Below are 19,658 nucleotides of genomic sequence, written 5' to 3' on the forward strand. Positions count from 1 at the left end.
AAGTGCCATCTCTGTTCCCTCGCTGGCTCGATGTTATTGATACCTTTAAACTGCGGAGAAAAGAGAAGGGTATCTGACGCCGGAGAGTTTTAGCCGTCTGGCAGCTAAGTGGGGTTCTCTCTCCTGTGAAAGGTTGTGTGGGGCCAGGCCATGTCCAGGAATGACTTAAAAAAATTCTTATTAAAAAGGTGATCGTTCGGGGATTCCTGGGTGGCTCAGCGGTTTAGTGCCTGCCTTCTGCCCAGGGTGTGGTCCTGAGGTCCAGGGATCGAGTCCCACGTCGCGCTCCCTGTGTGGAGCCTGCTTCTCCCTCTGCCTGTGTCTCTGCCCCTCTCTCTCTGTGTGTCTCTCAGGAATAAATAAATAAAATCTTTAAAAAAAAAAAAAAGGTTATCGTTCTAGGAGTAAGTGTGGAATCTCAGATTGAAGATTATGCTCGAAGCCCAGCATGTCAGCCAGACCCTGCCATGCAAACCCTTCAAGCAGTGCCGCGGGGTAGCCTGGGCGACCAGGCCTGTGCACCTGCCGAGGTGCCCCGCGTCCATGTAGAGCAAGCGTCGGCGCTGGACGGCTCCCAGGCCGGGAGTCTAACGGTGCACCCGACAAAGCAGATAGAAGCACGACGGGAACCGCCACAGCCTCTTGCGAGTCCCCGGCTCGCTGCCTCCTCGGCTGCTCTCTCGAGGGGATCATTAGGGAGAACGCTTGTCGAACACAGGAAGTTGAAGTCACTAACGTGATGCTAGAACTTACTGCAGATCGTTACCCATTAACTAGAGGGGCGCACCATGCATGCCAGGGATGCAGTGAAGGCCATTTCTTCATGAAGTCTTTGGGCTTAGAAATCCTATCGGGTTGATCCCTTCATTTTAGGGCCGAAGACAGCGAGATCTAGGGAGGTTGGGGCTTTGGCAAGACTGGAACCCATCCCACCTTTCACCTCAGGTTCCTTCTTTGATAGGCTATGCTTCCCCCTCCTCGTCGGACCATCGCTTCCTAGCTAAACTCCGGTTTGTTTTTGAACATTTAGGGACATTTGCTGATGCATTCTGCTCCCCTCGAAGAAAGGCCACGATTTTTCCCAATCCTGAATTCCTACCTTAATCCAGCGTATCTCTTTCTTCCTTCTTTTTCTTTTCTTCTCTTTCTCTCTTTCTTTCTCTCTCTCTCTCACTTTTTTTTTCTTTCCTACCTGCACTGGGTTTCTGCCCCATGCCAGTAATGACCACCCTCTCCCTTCTCTCCTTTGTAAAATCCAGTAATATTAAAAATGCTAACTCTGGTGAATTTCCCTCCAGACAATTACCAGGGACAAAAATAGTGAAATGAGAACAAATGGGAGTGACCCAGAAGAAAAGAGAGAGTGTGCGCCCAGAGAGATCACTTACTCTGGAGCCAGTGTGTTGAGAGGTACCATCTGGGGACAGCAAAGTCCCCTGGCTTATGTCCTATATTGCCGAGAGGGGAAACCATGCACTGAAAATCTAGGTATGCCCTAAATTAGGAAGAGGAGACCATGGCTGCAGATGCTCGACAGAGCTGAACCACCAATCTGAAGCAAAGCTGTCTCAACTTTGGGTAATAGCTGTACTGAACAAAACATTCTGAACACGGGGAGGGCTCAGCCTCTAAAGAAGCTTCAATTTTTTTTTTTTTAGCCATAAACAATGGACTGAAATTAAACCCATGTGACCTGGAGCAGAATGAGAGCCCCAGTAACACCACACTTTTACTGATCAAATTAGAACTCCTAAGACCTTTCTTCCTCTCCCTTGTTCTCTTTCAACAGATACTCCCTGAGTGCTTCCCCTGTGCCAGGCCCAGACCGAAGGGCACCCAAGGGAACCGTCTGCTGCACAGAGCTTACAGCCTGGGGAGGGGCAGTGGTCGTGCAGGAAGGGGATGGGGCACGCCGGAGGGCGAGGCTGGGAGGGACTGGCTGTGGGGAGCCACATGGAAAGTAGAAAGTGGCCAGGGGTAGGCAGCGGGGTAGCAGTGCAGGCAGGAGTGACCGTCGGGGCCATGCCTTCAGGGTAGGGGTGCGCTGGGCATGCATGAGGAAGACCAGATGGGGCGGGGGTGCCAGAGGGGGATGCAGGGCCAGTCGGAGGACCTGACAGGGTGCGGGGGTGCAGAGGAGGTCATATAAGATCAGAGACGAGCCCTGAAGACCTAAAGCAGAGGATGCATCTTGTACACAGCAGATCACGCTGGCTGGGTGTGGAAGGCAGACTGGTGCAGGACAGAGCTGCGGGGGGCCCACGGCAGCCTGTCGCTGAAGTTCAAGGAAGAAAGGTGCTGGTCCTGACTGAGGGTTGGGTGATGGAGATCACGAGAAATGATGTATTCGCAGTGTCGTCAGGAACCAGACCCGACAGGACTTGGGTCAGGCTGGATGGGAAGCCGGGGCGGAGGGGCTGAGGCCAGGTTCAGCTAGTGCCTCCACGTTCCAGGGACTGTTTCCCCACAATTAACTGTCTCCTTCATATTCCGGGTCCCTGTGCACCTGCCATGTCATGTGCACAAGCCCAGGTGTACCTACTGGCCTTGGCTCCCTTAAAGAATATTATAAAGCCCACAAGGGTTTCAGTGAGGTTATGGTCTTTTCAAACGACAATGCTATTTATAAGCAATTTTTCGGAGAGTCCAAGCAGACTTGAGCCTGCTTCTGGAAGAGCTTTGAAGGGATACGAAGCTAAGATTTGATTCCTGCCACAAATGAGCTCTGGCTTGTTAGGAGAGGGAAGGAGGGACTCTCAATTTTGCTGCAATATGAGAAGTGAAGCAGCAGCACAGAGGAGGAGGTCTCGGGGGGTCTCCGGGACACAGAAGGGCACCGGGAATGGGTCTCTGGCCTGCAAAAGGACAAGGGACACAAGGAAAGACATCAGGCAAGCAGTGACACCTACGTTGAGTCTTCTAGAAGACATGCCAGGGGGTTGGTGGACAGACACGGAAGGGGGCATAGTCTGCCGCAAAGACAAGGGGCCGAGGACAGTTTAGTTCTGGTGGGGGGCGTTGAGTATTATGGGCTGGTATTGCCAGGGTGGGCGGTACGTGGGCAGGGAGTGATGGGAGCCAGAGGCAAAGGCAGGCTGACAAAAAAGGCTACAGTCTGCACTGGATTCTGTGGAGAAGTCCAAGAAAGGCTTTCAACAGGGGAGCAGCAGCGTGGTCCCCCGAGTTTCAGCAGGCCTGGGGCCTGAGTGCACGGGAGCCAGCGAGGGCCCATCCTCACAGAGAGCCGTCGTGGGGCTCCTGGACAGAGGCTGCCACAAGTGCTGCTGACGCACAGGGATGGAGAGGAGAAAGAGCCGTCCCTGTAGCCTAGGCTCCTAGCCACGGTCACGGGGTGCTCTAGTGGCCCCTCGAAACCGGGAACACAGACAAAGGCATCGGCTGGGAAAAGTCCTTTAATTTTGGACATTTTAAGTGTGAACACGGTTGCAGGATATCTGATGTGTTTAGACCTTACCTGCTTCCAGAAATATGTGAAGAGCCATGACACAAAGAGAAGATAAAATAAAAAATACAATACACGTGGAGAATAAAAGTAGGGAAGATCGGAGGCGCCTAGGAATTAAGTTAATACAAAAAAACATGTGCTGTTAAGGCTCTCCACGTTCCTAGAAGGAGTCACAAATGCTTCCTAACAGCAGACCCCATTTTCAAGTAAGGTCACCTTTATAGATTCCAGGTTTAGGACTCGGACGTACGTTTTTAGGGGATGCAATTAAATCATTACAGCATATAGGAGGTTTTCGTGGGTCAGGTCTGAGAAGTGGCACACATCACTTCTGCTCACAACCCCCCCACCACCACCATGGAAACATCACCATGCAGCCAGACTGAACTACGCAGAAGGCTGGCGAGGTAAGTCCCCGTGCCCAGGAGGAAGGGGAAAAGTGTTTAGAGACCAAGCCAGCCAGCTCTTCCAAAAGTAGGGTAAGGTAGGGAAGTGAACTGTATTCCAAGGAAGTGGTGGAGACAGGGTCAAGGCCGTGGGGGAGGACAGAAGCGTAGCCCTGGGTCTGGTTTGGAGAGGAGATGGGCCCCAGAACAGTGGTGGAAGTAACCAGTGTACCCCCGATGCTAGACGCAGCATGTAAACTTGTGTGAAATGCCAAATGCTAAAAGAAAAGGTGGCTGGGGTTTGTCTGGCTCTGTCAACCCACTAGTCTGATTTCATAGAGGCCTGCCCTGGAACATACTTACTTTGCGCAGCTCATCCCATATTCTCATGGGCCCACACTGCATATGTCACGCACAGATATGTTGGGAAAGTCATGAGTGCTGTTTCTCTTTCAAGCACCGCTGGACGTTCCCAGCGTGGTTGGCCTGAGAGTTCTTTTTAAAAAAAAAAAAAAAAAAAAGATTTATTTTTATTTATTTATGATAGGGAGAGAGAGAGAGAGAGAGAGAGGAGAGAGGAGAGAGAGGAGACACGGGTAGAGGGAGAAGCAGGCCCCATGCCGGGAGCACGACGCGGGACCCGATCCCGGGACTCCAGGATCACGCCCTGGGCCAAAGGCAGGCGCAAAACTGCTGAGTCACCCAGGGATCCCCTGGCCTGAGAGTTCTCATAGAAATATTAGGTCAAGGCCCCGGGGTGGTACAGTCGGTTAAGCCTCTGATGCTTGGTTTTGGCTCAGGTCATGAGATCGAACCCCACGTCAGGCTCCAAGCTCTGTATGCAGTCTGCTTGAGATACTCTCTCCCTATGGCCCTGGCTGCCTCCCCGGCTCTCTTGCATTCTCTCTAATAAATAAATAAATCTTAAAAAGAGGAGAGGAGAGAAGAAAAGAGAAGAGAAGGGTTGACCAGAAGACTGCCTGCTGACAATGCAGGAAAATAGTTAGGAATGCCTTCGCATCACCTAACTACACGTTCACTACAGAAAGCACAGCAGCCTGCGACAGGACAGGGTCTAACTCTTTCTGATGTGGCCTCAAAGGTTCCGGCCGTTAAGTCCACACTATATGGGAATGAGGAGGTTCTCTACAGGAGCCTAAGTTTAGGAAAAGCGAAAATATGTGCGTGCGGGTGTTCTTCCGTGGAACACCGCTTGAGCCTTCTGAGAGGCAGCATCACAACGGCCACGACGTGCGGACGGGGCCTAAGGCAGTACCTCGTGAGGCAGCACCCTCTGCTCAAGCGCAGGGCGGGGTACGGCTGCGCAGCCACCCAGAAGCCAGTCTTATGGCCTGAACAAACCGCACCCGCCTGAGAGACTGCTCATCATCCGAATCACTGAGTTCAGCGACTCTGGAACACAGCGTGAAGGCTGGCTCGTTAGGTCTTTTTATTCGACATTTATTCAATGTCATCTATAGACAAAAGCACTTACGTGAAAATATGGTGCTAAGAGCACGTACGGGGGTTTTTAAAAACTTCATAGAAAACCCAAGGGGACTGAGATGGAGAATAATAGCGTTAATAATTATCATTATTATAGTAATAAAAACACTTATTGAACAATTACTAAATGCCAGGAACTGCCCTTAGCATTTTACACACTTACAATCCTTCTACCATCATTATTATAGATAAGGCGTCTTATTCTCCCCATTTCACTGATAAAGACTCAAAGGCACAGAGAGGTTGGGTACGTTAAGGTCACACAGCCCTATCCAGGGTAGAGCCAGGACCAGGACCCAGCTAAGCTGTCTGCAGAGTGCTCTTACCGGTTTCATAAACTGAGACTTTGCTATACGATTTCATTTAAAGGAAGGGTCTAAAAAGTGAATACAATCTAGCCATTTTTTTTGAAAGACTAAAATTGAGAACTGGAGCAGCCTGTTTGGAAGGGCGACCCTATGTCGCTGGTGGCAATTATGGCTCTGACGTGGCGGCTCAGATTTACAAAGCACATGATTGAGGGCGTGGGGGAGAGGTGGACTACATAAACTTTGACACAGAAAAGAACCAAACTCTGGCGGGGGGCATGGGGTAAGGAGAGAGATGAATCAGTGTGAAAATCTACTGCATGAATCCAATTCCTGCAGGCAGGTCTGATGGCACCTGATAGGGAAGAAGGTCCCACGCTCCAACTGTGAAAGGCTCCTTACTGCCTGGCACGCCACTGGAAGAGAGAAGCGAGGATCCAAGAGCTGGGTGGTCAAGCTCAGCCCAGCGCCCAGGGTCAGGCAGGCTGGGGGCCCAGCAGCATGACTGAGGGCTTCTTGTGCTGCTTGGCTCCTTGGGAAGCATGACCTTGACTTCACAGCTAAGTCTTGCAAGGAAAAAAAACTACTTTTTTGTTTGTTGAATGCCTGAGAGCCTGGAGGCTTTTTAAAGGGCTTTGCTGGGGAGGGGGAAGAAAAAAAAAAAGAAAAAAAGACTTTTTCTGTGTTACTTGGAGACAACCACTGCTTGCCAAAATACTAGGTTAAAAAAAAAAATCACAAAGCTTGAGAGCTGGAAAGAATATTAGAAGATGCCTAGCGTGCCTCCAGTGCACCTAAAGTACAATTATAAACAATATGCAGACACCCCCTCAACACACATCCCACCCTGGTCTTATAGTTTGTGCTGACTTGAATTCAGCATGTTGTCCAGATCCAATCTGGTAAGAATATAGTTTTAGAGTCCAGAGCTAACATCTGGCAGCAGTGTTGGGTAAGCTGAATTGTACTCAGGAATGTGATCTGAAAAGTTCGTAACACATGCTTTTTGCATCAGTCCCAGAGATAATGTACCCTTTCATACTCATCTGTACTGTAATGCAAAGTGTATTTTACCTTGCATATTTTTATGATAATCTAAGACATACTAAAGTGGTAAACTCTATTTATAGTGCTAGTAGTAATAGCAGTAATCATAATATACTGATAATCAATATTAATAACTAACATTTATTAAATGCTTTCCATATGGCGGAAAGGCACTTGTCTGAATTCTTCAGATGCATTCAGTCAGCATGTAGGAATGCTTTTACATACACTGTGTGTTTTATTTCTTTATTTTACTGATTGCCAGTCTCCCCCCAGGAACATGCAGGCTCCGGGAGGACAGGGGTTTTTGTTTTTTGTTTCCATTATTAACTGTGTATCTAGTTCCCACAATACTGTCTGGCACACCGGGGACATGCAGGTATTTTCTGAATTGAATTAACTCATTTAATCCCCACAGGGACTCTATGATATAGGGATGGTTCAAGTTTCTTTTCTTTTTTTTTTTTTTTTTTTTTTTTAGATTTTTATTTATTTATTCATGAGAGACACAGAAAAAGAGAGGCAGAGACACAGGCAGAGGGAGAAGCAGGCTCCCTGCAGGGAGCATGCAGGACTCGATCTCAGGACCCTGGGATCATCACGACTCGAGCCAAAGGCAGATGCTCAACCACTGAGCCACCCGTGTGCCCCTCAAGTTTCTATTATGCGGATGTGGGAACTGATACACAGAAGGGTTAAATGGCTTGCTCAAGGTCACACAGTCGGACGGAGACCTGGGATTCGAGCCCAGGGCCTCCTGGCTTGAAACTGCACTTTTAACCAATACTGAGTATTTCTGGCTATTTTAATACCGACAACAGCTAAGATGCACTCAGTGCTTACTCTGTACTGGTCCCAGAAGATAAACACCTAATGTACACTCTCATTTAATACCCACCTGGGGGGACTTTCTAAAAAACTAGAAACTGTCAGGCTTCTCTTAGGCTTACCAAATCTGCATTGTTGAAGGTGTTCTGGAAGCCTTTCCTCTGAAAGCCCTCCGGGTGATTCTTAGGTCACCACTCTGGGAACCACTGGCCTAGCCCTAATCCCCTTTTTACTGATCAGGAACCGGAAGCCCAGGGTAGTTGCCTTTCTCAGGTTCCCACTGATAGCCAGCGGCAGAGCTGAAAGGAGAACCTGGGTTCCCTTCCCCTCCTTCCCCTTCCGAGATTTTGCTTGGTGTGTGCTCAGTGGCATGGGCTGTTTCTAGCAGGGAACAATCTTCCTGCCCCACTATTCCTGTCCACTAACAGTCTGCTGAGCCACCACCTGCCTTAGGGCATTCTGAAGAATATTTCATTTTCTCCTTGGTTGAATTTTTTTTTTAATCTTATTGAGATAAAAAAAAGCCTAAGTACAGAATCCCGAAGCAATGAAGAAACCAAAGTTTCTGGAGTGCGGATGCTTGGCGTCACCCTTGGTTGCCCCCCTGAGACGGTAGCAAAAAGAGCACTGGGTTGGGAGCCTGGAGACCAGGAGGTAAACTCCAAGCCTGTCCCAAACTGTGATATGGTCCAAAATTCACATCACTCTCTGAGCCTCAGGTCCCTGGCTTTGGAAGCAAGTAGAGCTGAAAAAGATCTTACTGATGGATCTCAGAGATCTCGTCCACAGCTTGGAAATTCTGTGGCCAGTTAGTCACATCCGGCTAGAGGCTGACCCGGCTGGCTCAGCGCCCTGCACCCCAGAGGCCCGGCTCCATTTTCCAACCCCATCTTATCAGCTTAGATGCCAAGAGACAGACGAGATGCCTCAAACCACAAGCCCAAAGCAGCTTTTCAGTTGCCACCCCTGGTGAGGCTCGGCCCCCTGAGAACCTGTTCCAGGGGCTTCCCCAGCTCTGAGCCTCCTGGGAGGCCATGACCTGGGCTCCTGGGAGCTTCCTGCTCAGTGCTGACCTTCAGGCCCTCAGAGGCCCTGACTCAGGGACCCCAGCACTTTGTGTACCAGTGAGCATTAAGGCTGAGTGTTTCTCAAAGCTTAACTCCTTTCTTACTCTACTGACCTAGCAGCTCACAGGCTAGCGGCTGCCTGGGGGCCTGGGCACTGGGCACCACCTTTCCCACAGTATCACATACTGCTCTCCAGTTGAGGAGTACACTCTCTGTTTTTTTTTTTTTAATTTCTAAAGATTTTATTTATTTATTCAAGACAGAGAGAGAGAGAGAGAAAGAGAGAGAGAGAGAGAGGCAGAGACACAGGCGGAGGGAGAAGCAGGCTCCATGCAGGGAGCCCGATGTGGGACTCGATCCCGGGTCTCCAGAATCAGGCCCTGAGCTGAAGGCGGCGCTAAACCGCTGAGCCACCCGGGCTGCCCATACACTCTCTGTTTTTAAACACTGTCCCCCAGCACGATGCCCACTAATGCTACCGTAACCACTACCACTGTTGGTAGGACACCTGCGGCTGTCATCACTGCCACCACCAGCACTCCTGCCACTTGGTTGGTGGGGCCAAGGAAACTGCCTGGGATCAGTTTCATCTTTCTTTTGTTTCTTTTTTTAAAGATTTTTATTTATCTATTCATGATAGACACATACACAGAGAGAGAGGCAGAGACAGGCAGAGGGAGAAGCAGGCTCCATGCAGGGAACCCAACGTGGGACTTGAACCCGGGACTCCAGGATCACGCCCTGGGCCAAAGGCAGGTGCTTAAACCACTGAGCCACCCAGGCTGCCCCAGTTTCACCCTCAACTGGCTCCACACTTCCAGGTTCCCTTTGACTTATGCCTCTTCCAGAACCCCTCACAGAGGGTTGCAGTGCATTAGAGATCTAGAGTAGCAGCCGGCCCCACTTCCCCTGGAGGGAGGAGGAGGAATTTCTTCTCAGGTCATGATCTGCTATGGTCTTGATTCAACTCAGCTTCATACCTCAGACTGGGGGCCCTGATGTTTGACTCAACATTCATTTGTCTTAGTGACATAAAAGGGAGGAGGGTTATTAAAAGAAAAAGAAAAAAGAAAATGTTAAATAAAAAATTAGACATAAATCTAAAATAACATTTTCAAGGAGTGGCTAAAGGAGACCCACAGCTAAAGTGCAGGTGGATCTGAGGGGAGGATGATTCAGGACTCAGAACGGGGTAGTGGGTAAGTGCACGCACTTGGGACTCACGGGCTGGAGTTTGAATTCTAGCCACACAATGAACAGATTGACTTTGGGCAAGGGACGGGATCTCTCTAAGACGTGGGTTAGTCATCTGATAAATTAATAGCCTCCTTCGTGGCACTATGGACCTGAACTGGTATGCCATTTAAAAATCTCTACAATATAACTATGAGAATTAGAAAATGATCTCAAAAGAACAGAACATGTTTTGCTAAAACACCAGGTAGCCCTACCCTTGCCTGGCTAATGTCATCTTTCTTCTTTAGCACGAAATGAGTATTGCTTCCTGTGACGAACTTTCTAAAGACAAACATACGCGGTATGCCATTTACTTGCAGGCTTTTTCATTATTCAAATATGCTCTCAGAGATGAAAGTGGATCACAGGGCGACTGCTAGTTCTTTGCTATCTGACAATTTAAGCTGAACTTACTGCATCTCTTCTAAGACTAACAGTGACAAAATTAAAGTAACAGAAGAGATCACTGGTGTTTGGGCATTAAAGATGATGACATCCAAGTTGCAGCTTCACCAGCTCAATGGGGGGAAACGTATCAAAAACAAAGACACTGCCACTACGTGAACCTAACATGAGTTCCGTTCTCAATGCCCAGTGGTGGCTGAAGCTGCCAGATGTTCATCGGAGTAAATTCCCTTGGTCCTGGGAAAACAACTTAGACTACATGTCCCAGTAGCCTTGTTTTCTTGGCGTGGCACACGTCTGAATCGTAGCCAGTGGCAAGCATGCACATTTGATAGGTGCCTCTTCTGAGTCAGGGCCATAGAAGCTGCTCCCCCTCCACACACTTGTCCCTTTCCAGCTGACTGGATAGAGATGCGCCCCCAGAAACCATAGAAGCCAAGTGTTAAAGAGGACAGGGCCTCCTACACCCGGGTCCCCAGATGCCTGCAAGAAACAAAGCTACTGCTTCTATAAACTAGTGAATTTGAAGATCTGTGTTTCCACACTTAGCCCACCTGATACACCGTTGTACAGCAGGGAACAGCTGTACTTTTCCTTATACGAATCACGAGATCATTAATCTCTTAAAAGACGGAAAAACGAGGGGCACCTAGGTGGGCTCTGTCAGTTAAGTGTCCAACTCTTGATTTTGGCTCAGGTCATGATCTCAGGGGTTGTGAGGTCGAGCACTGTGTCAGGGTCCGCGCTGAGTGTGGAACCTGCTTAAGATTCTCTCTCTCCCTCTCCCTTTGCCTCCTCCCTCTCTCTAATAAAAAAGGAAAAAGGAAACATCACAATATTTTAAAGATTCCCCCAAAGCCACTGAAACATAGTGCTTAATGGGGACCCTGAAAAATCAAATTACTTAGTACAACATTTTTACTAGGTGGGGATACAGTTGATGCACAAATATTTCCCCTAAGAGAGAACCCAGTATTTTCCATGGGAGCTGCATCTGTGTACAGCTTTAGCCGAGTGTGTACCAAGCACAAAGACAATAAAGCAGTTCATATTACCGAGGGGCTACCATGGATCGGTCTCCGAGGTGAGCGCTTCCTTCGCATCTGCTCATCTAATACTCCCTGGGAAGTGAGTGCGACCATCATCTCCATTTACAGGCAGCGAAACTGAGGCACGGGAAGCAGGAGATGGGCCCGATGTCACAGACGATGAAAAGCAGCAGAGCCAAGATTTCAACTCAGCCAGTCCGAGCCCCTGTTTCTAACCACTGCCCTGTCCTCCTGTGGTTGTCACTGCTGTCCCCAGTCACGGAGAACAACCCTCACTGCTCTCCCCCATGTCTCACAAATACCCAACGAGCTCTTGCACCAACACAAATTACTTTTCCACGTGACTAAAAAACTCTCGTTCATCTCGGTTTCTCTCATCCCTTCAAATGTGGTTCTGAATCCCTTCACCACTCTGGTCTCTCTTTGGAATGTTCCTGTTCATTCATGCGCATATTGAATTGTGTCACTCAGAGACTTCATGTGTAAAATAAGATTCATAATAGTTCTTCCCCCAAAAGAGTTGGTGTAAGGATTAATCAGGTTATTTATGGAAAGCCCTAGAAACCAGAAAGAGTGCCTGAGACAAAATAAGCCAACAAAAACCATTAGGTATTATTTTGCCTTCTACCTCAAAGGCTTCATCCCAGGATTACATGAGGTTCTGGTGTCTACACCACACTACTGACCAGACTGAATTTATTGTTCACTTAAGTACATTTTTAAAAAATGTGAGCCACTGGTAAGCTTGGGCTCTTGGATCCTGGTAGTTTTTTCCCTCCTTCAGCTGGTAGCATACTTTACCTTCACTGTTGTTCAACTTCAACTGGTTAGGTTTAGCCCACTTTCCCAGGTACTAAAGGTCTTTTTGTACCATGCTAGCTCATCTTTCCTGATTTTACATGATCAGTAAATTAGCTGATTGAACCCTAAGACTCTTGGTGATGGCTGAAGTGGCCCAAAGATGCAGCCTTGGGATTCTATGGTGGCAAGTTCCCCGGTGACAGTGACCTACTGTTTCATTCCTAGCAGCCAGGGATACATGAAGTCACATCTTGACCACAACTGTTTCATGCTAGTGGTTTTTTTTTGTTTGTTTGTTTTAAATATATTATTTATTTATTCATGAGAGAGAGAAAGCTAGAGGCAGAGACACAGGCAGAAGGAGAAGCAGGCTCCATGTGGAGCCCGATGTGGGACTCGATCCTGGGTCTCCAGGATCAGGTCCTGGGCCGAAGGTGGCGCTAAACTGCTGAGCCCCCGGGCTGCCCCCACTCTAGTGTTTCTAAGTGCAAATATCCCATTTCTACAAATACCGTGAGCCTTTCCCACCCAGCTGGGAGTAGAGGAAAGTTGATGGGTGGGATGGTGCAGCCACAGCCAGAAGTACACTCTTCCAGGGGCCCAACCGTAAGAGTCCAAAATTCCACACTGGGGAAGGCCTGCCCCATTGCAGAGACAGGAATCCTAGCCTGGTGCAGGATGGGACGGGGGCTTCAGAACTACCCAACAGTCAGCAGGAGTCTGAAATCAGGAGCTGGATCAAGCAAGAAATCCTTCCTCTCACTTGCAATTTCAAGGAAGAGGACCTGTGTTCCAGGGTATCAGGCTGGCAAAAGGAAATGGCAGCCAGCTGATGGAGGGGCAGGCAAGGCCCCTTCCCCTCAGGCAGCAGCATCGAGGAGCATTAGGGGCAGCATCACCATAGAAGATCCCTGCAGGTGGGGTCTGGCTGCAGCAAGGGATGGCACGATGTCTGGAGGCCTTCAGAGTTGACACTTTAGCCTCAGGCCAGAAGAGCTATAATGTTTAAACCCTGAGGACACAGTGACTCCCTCCCAGCTCTCTCAGATGCCCAACAGTAGACTTCAGAGTAGGGATTCCTCTGTATTTCAGAATCACCTGGAGGGCTTGCTAAAATAGACTGCTGGGCCCCATCCACTGGGGTTCTGATTTAGTAGGTCAGGTTCCACCTGCTGCTGCTGGCTTGGGCACCACCATACTTTGAGAACCACTGATTTGGGGCAAAGGGTGTCCGGGTCAGGTTCAAAAAAAATCCAAAGGGAGGAGACAGGAAGAAAACCCAGAGGGAGAAGGGCCTCTTGGGTACCCTCTGTGTAGACAGTGAGTGGCTTGATAGGAAAAGTAGAGACTGTTTTGAGCCACCGCAGTCTCTGTGTATTTGTAAACATCTGACAGTAACGTTTTCTTTCTGCTATTGCCTTCTACAGGTTATGGTATAGATAAGGGATAATGTAAATATATACTAAAAAGATGGGGGCTGTGTAGTAAAAAGGTAGACACGACAATTCAACTTTCATACTAGAGAATGGTGGTTAATTTTCATTTCTCTCTATACTGTTTTTCATATACCTGTGAAACAGGAAGAGGTGTGGTGAACTGAATGTAGTCAATGGAAGAAGATCAAATATATTTCTGAACTCAGAGGAAGGCCACCATCAAAGTAGCAGGTCACTGGCAGGTATGGATAGGTCACTGGCAGGTAAGGACCACTTATTAATAAGTAGTTTCATCTTTAAAAAAAATAAAAATAATAAAAAAAGAAGTAGTTTCAGGAAGGTTCTGTACTGGGCATTTATGGCCATGAACATAAAAAGGAACGAATAGTACTTTACGTTCCCTAGGGTTGGAGGAAGCTACGTAATGTTTCATTGTCTTACCACCAGTAAAGGGGGGAAGGCTTCGAGAGGAAACACTACTGAGGTGTAATTGTTTTTTTTTTTAAGATTCTTTTTTTAATTTATTTAAATACACAGAGAGAGAGAGAGAGGCAGAGACAGGTAGAGGGAGAAGCAGGCTGAAGGTATTGCTAAACCGCTGAGCCACCTGGGCTGCCCTGTAATTGGTTTTGAATTTAGAAATAACAGGCTTGTCTAATACTGATACTTCCTATCCTCAAGAAAACTCAGACTTGCCAGAAGAATTCACTTCTGAATGGGTATGGAAAGCTTTAAGTTACATGGTGGGGGGTGGGGGTGGGGGCGGGGGGGCGTGGTAATTCTGGATATTTGAAAATAAGGGAAAGAGAAATGAAAGAAAAACATCCTGGCTGGACAATTAGTGGAATGCCTGTTCACTCCCGCAGAGAGAGCTACATCATGAACACATCTGACCTTCCTGATCTCCTAGGAGGACCATCAACATGACAAAACGGGGGTCTGAATTCATGGCAGTCATCTTTTATAAGATGGTCAGCCGGGCAATCCAGAAAATGCTTATTTTCAATAGACTATCATCAAAATGAAAATACAAAACTTACAGTGGTCTCTGGGACCTTTGGAAGCAGGTAGCAGCCCTCATTTTGAGAAAATACTCCTTGTATCATGAATGAATGAATGAATGAATGAATGGGACCACCCAAAGCTTATCTGCCTGACTACTGCGATGCATTTAAAATAGCTTTAAGTGCAGCCATCCCCTCAGCTATGCCCCATAAACCATTTTAGGTGAAATCAAAGATGCCACTGATCATAAAGTATGTCATCATTTTATATCCAAATAGCAAAGAAAAAAATGTTAATTAGAAACCCTTGATTTTAGAGATGTGAAAATGTGAAAAATAACAACAACAACAACAAAAACCCTTGTGAGTATTAGCAGGGATGGGAAATCCCAGGGTACAGTGCATTCATTAAGAAAACGGTGCTCTGACTCGAGTCTTGGGCTGGATGGCAGGCAGCCCTGCTCCTTGGGGGATGTGGGACCTTGGGCAAATCTCTTTGCCTCGCCGTGCTTCAGTGTACTTACCTGCTACTCACAATGCCTACTTCTCACCCCACTGCTAAGAGAAATTAGGACTCCCTGTGAGGTTACAGTATTAAATGTGTGCCGAGCGTTTATTAGATGTCTTACTGCTTCTCTTACTATAAATTTGGCAAGAGTGGAATCATCAGGTTAACAAATCTTAATTGGTTTTCTTTAATCTGAATGAGTTCATGTAGCCTCAGTTGCCAAACTTTGAGACACTGTTTGAAATGAGTGGTAACGGCTTTGCTTCCCTCAGTGTCTTAGCTCTCTAGAAATAAAATGAAATCATCTTCTAAATGAAGTCAAAGCATCTTCCTCAGCTGAAGAATCGCTCAGAGCCCTAAGGAGCCAATGACTCAAACACAATGGGTGATAGTTTGCATATTGCTTTGCATGACATTTGCATACTACCAGTTCTTTTTTGCTTGAAATGAAAACCCGCCCATCCATCTGCTTCTTTCCTGGTCCCTTATGATCCCCTAGGTGTTCAGTTGGCTGCCTTTGCCTAGGAAAAATAAAGCAACTGCCATGCGTCAAGTGGTTATTGCATGTTCCTTCTTGGGTCGTTACCTCTGATGAAGAGAGAAGGGTAACTCAGTCCCGGACTGTGCACCAGTAACCTGGCATCAATGTGGACCATCCTACACCAAGGGTAGCCACTGTCTCAAAAACCACTGAGCCACAGACAACCTGAGGCAGCTCTTCCTGAATACAACCTCCAACACGCACATGCCTGATGGTGAATCAGATCGTTCATAGCTCACTGTACAGCCCAGCAACTAGTTCCCGATCGCCAGCAGCTTCTGAATCAAACCACTGCAAAGCCTCTCTTGAGTGTAATTCTGGGGCAGTGGACCCAAGACAAAGATTTGCTTTCACTCCCCAAATCGTCAAGATTTAAAGTAAACATACAGCAGCCGTATCTGGCAATAATAATAATAATAATAATAATAAACCAACCCAGCATCTAATTAATCAGAGACTTGTTGCTAGAAACCTCTATCAGTTCTAATCATCTGGTTAAATTCAACCCTCAGATTGGTGACTACTTGCCCACAAGTGATAATGGACTTACATTTATGTAAGTCTGATCAGAGTTCACTTTGTTGCTATTTCTTGGGAGTAACTGAGTATTTTTGTAAATTCAAATAATCTATAAAATGGTATTAGCACATAAAGGAGGCAGTGAGCCTACTTAAGAGGATATTGAAAATCTGTTGTTCATACAAGAGCCAAAAACAGCACCGTAGTAAGTGTCCTATAAGACATCCTTCAGATCATGTATACAAAAAATAACTCCTAGTGCTCTTAGGTTTCTATATGACGCATGACCCATACACGAACAGCAAACCCAACCAATCAGCCATAAAACCCCAAATTCAGATCTGGACACGAGAGCTGGAACACTACACATGTAGTTAAGCTTATTAGGTTTTTAAAGATACCATTTTATCATAGAATAATTTGTGTGTGTGCACACTTTACAGGTTCAAGAAGGATAAAAGTACTTATTAGGCATTTCAAGTTATTGGGAAGAACCTTGTAAAACACCATACTTTTATGAACATTTAGAAACACAGGAACCTGTGTTACAGTAATATTTCAAAAACTCGAAGGAGGATAAAAATTACCAAAAAAAAAAAAATCAACACGTATAGCATCACTTTACGTTCCAAAAGTGTCACTCCTCATGGGATAACCTATAGGATGCTAGAAACTTCAGGAATTATTTACTTCACCACCACCATTTTTATAGATGAGGAGGTCAAGATCTGGTCTAGAAACAGAAGGGGTTGGGGGTGGTGGGGCACAGGAAAGTAAGAGCCCAGAAGAGGACTGGCAGGTCCTGGACAGGACACTGGAGCTTCTGGGAAGTAGGACGGAGGCGCTGGCTGGGTAAGTGGCTCTGTTAAAGAGCTTGGAAGAAAACTATGTTCAAAATGAGGAGAAGGTCTGGGAGAGGAGTTGCAGCCATGAAAAGAATAACCCAACATGAAGAGACTCTGGGCCCAGAAGCTGGGCCACCTTCTGAGTCTGAGATCATCTGGTGAGAGGTGCTTCCCTGGGATGAGGGGTGGGCCCGTCCCCAGGGACGAGGGCATTCTGTTATCTCCCTCATCACTGGAAGGGCTGGCAAAGCAAACTCATTTCAAAGGGTGTGGAGCTAGACATAAAGACAAAGGTGAACACGAGTGCAACAGCTCAATCACTGACTCAGTCTCCCCCAGAGCGGAAGGCCATCACTTCTTTATCTGCTCATCCATTTCCAAACAAACAGCATCCAGAACAGAACAACAAGCCGAGGCCAGCTCCTCAGCGCGCATCTTAAAAGGCCCAAAGATTGAGAATTTCCATTTTTGAGACGCTCAACCCCTGGGGTGGAGAAGGAAAGGAGAAGCAGCGGATGTGCTGAGCATCCTCCACTGGACCTGACCCCAGAGATGCCGTCTCGGTCTGTGTCAGTGCCCTGGCTGGCTGACGTCTGGGACCACTACTCCCTGGGCTACTTGCCACCTGGCTCCCAGCTGGGCTCGTCCAATGGGAAGCCCTGGCAAGACGGGGGTTGGCGGGGGGAAGAGAAAGAAGTCAAAGTACCTCTCCCATCTTCTCCTGCCATTTCTGGTGAGGGCTCTCATCAGTGACCCCATCTCCTGGGCTCTGCTGCAGCAATTCCTCCCTGCATCCTGCAGGCCTTAGGCAGTAAATGTCTTTCTGAGCCACAGTGCTCCTAGCGGGCTCCCTTTCACTCCTTCATCCAGTTGACCCACCTGAGCAGGAGTCCGTCTCCTGCCAGGAATCTGACAGGACACTAAGGAATGGAAGCCATGAGATACATATGGTATCCTATAGATATTTCCATTTACCCAGCACAATGCTATGATGAAATGGAGATTATCTTATAGAGTTTAATGGAAACCCACATGCATATTAAAAATAAACAGACCTTCAGAAACCATCAATTGTCAAACCCCGAAATACTGCTGCCTTGGAAGTCCAGTCTCCCTTACTCTCTGGAATCTTCAGTGGAAAGGATGATGGAGAGGATCATCTCTCCACCTAGGAGAGGATGATGAAACTAGAGGGAATGAAGAGTCCTGAAGCTCTCCAGCTTTGTAAATGGAAGTAAAAGTAAGGTAAATTCCTCTGCTGCTGGAGGGAGTCCGTCTTCAACCAGGACCTGATGTTGACAGGGAAGTGGGGGGCAGTGGGGTCGGGCCTGGGCAAGCAGGGATGCTGGAAGAGGCATGTGACTGAGGAACGGGGGCATCCTGAGACCAAAGACTGCACAGGGAAATCACTCGTCCTCCGAGGACATCTTGCACAGAGTCCAGTACTCTGATTGCTTTCAACACAAAGAGTCAGTCTTTAGCAAGAAGCTAACATATGTTATTACTGAAGGGGCAGAGAAGTACGTGATACATATCGGAACACTTTCCACAAAGTCTGTAATTTTTAAGTTCCCTGCACGTGAATTTAAAACGAGGACGTAGCAGTTATTTAAAATAAAACCCAAGTTTATCTTATTCTCAGTAATGCTGCATAGAGTAGGGGTTAACCATAATCTCTTGGCCAAAATTCCTTGTAGCCGAGCCCAGAAAAGAGGAGAATATAGCCTCAGAGGGCTTGTGCATAAAAGGAGAAACTCCTGGACTTCTGAGAGGGGACAGAGCAAAGTCACTGAGCAGAAGTGGAACCAGCTGTGGAGTCCTCCTGGGTCCCTTCCAAACACCCACTTCATTCAAATCCCTCTCCTCCCTCCTCTCATGCTCATATTGTGTGCCTCTGCTAAGCTTTCTGAGGTCAAAAAACATTTGGATACTACCTGTTTAGATCAGCCACAGGTATTAATCACAGGTCTATATGTGAACTGCTACCAGGGACAAGTAGAAGACAGCCTTTACCTTTTCATACCAGCCTGATAATTCATCTTAAATGCATTTTATACAGATGTAGAAGGATCATATTTTCCCATATCCCATCCCAAGCAGAATTATTTTATTGCCAATCATTTAATTCTTTGAAAAAAGAAAAAAAATTATTGAAGGCGTATGAAACCAGCAAGAGCCAGAAGACAATCTGCTTACCTGCTGTCCCCAGCATTCGCCACATACAGCTTCCCCAAAAGGCAAACCACGATGAGCGCCGTGCAGCCACCAGATATATTATATGAACTCCTCTCTCGTTCTATTTGTAGGTCCTAGAGAAGAAAACAAAGTCAGTGCTGGATTGTACAGGAACTCGTATCAAAGACTTTCTTAGCCTCACTCCCTTGACACAGCTCTCAGAGTCTGAATGCGCTTCAAAGATGGGACAAGGAAATCTTTAGTGCTCTCCTACCACCTGAAGATCATTTCTCACTGAGGATACCGACAGAAAACTGTCGTCTATTAGACCATCTGCAGACCAGAGATAGGGAACAAGGGATGGCAAACAGATCTAATCAGAACAAAAGCGAGGAAAAGGAAGCCAACTGTGTTCAATAAATATTATAACTCGTGGGAAATTTAGTCTTTGTGTGGACTGCTTGAGCTGCCACAGGAGAACTACAATAGGCTGAAAATGATAACTACTTGAACCCGAGCAATGTTTTTAAC

At 47.3% G+C, this 19,658-nt stretch overlaps 1 protein-coding gene across 1 annotated transcript in view; it reads right to left on the bottom strand.

Moving 5' to 3' along the window:
• The window catches only part of PPM1H (protein phosphatase, Mg2+/Mn2+ dependent 1H), a 255,422-nt gene that overhangs the window by 102,728 nt on the left and 133,036 nt on the right, over positions 1 to 19,658 (bottom strand). Inside the window, exon 4 of the mRNA XM_055327916.1 lies at positions 19,149 to 19,261. Coding sequence (XP_055183891.1) covers positions 19,149 to 19,261 — 113 coding nt within the window. The remainder of the gene's footprint in view (positions 1 to 19,148; positions 19,262 to 19,658) is intronic.

The sequence above is a fragment of the Nyctereutes procyonoides genome, unplaced genomic scaffold, assembly GCF_905146905.1.
Source record: "Nyctereutes procyonoides isolate TBG_1078 unplaced genomic scaffold, NYPRO_anot_genome, whole genome shotgun sequence".
NCBI lineage: Eukaryota > Metazoa > Chordata > Mammalia > Carnivora > Canidae > Nyctereutes > Nyctereutes procyonoides.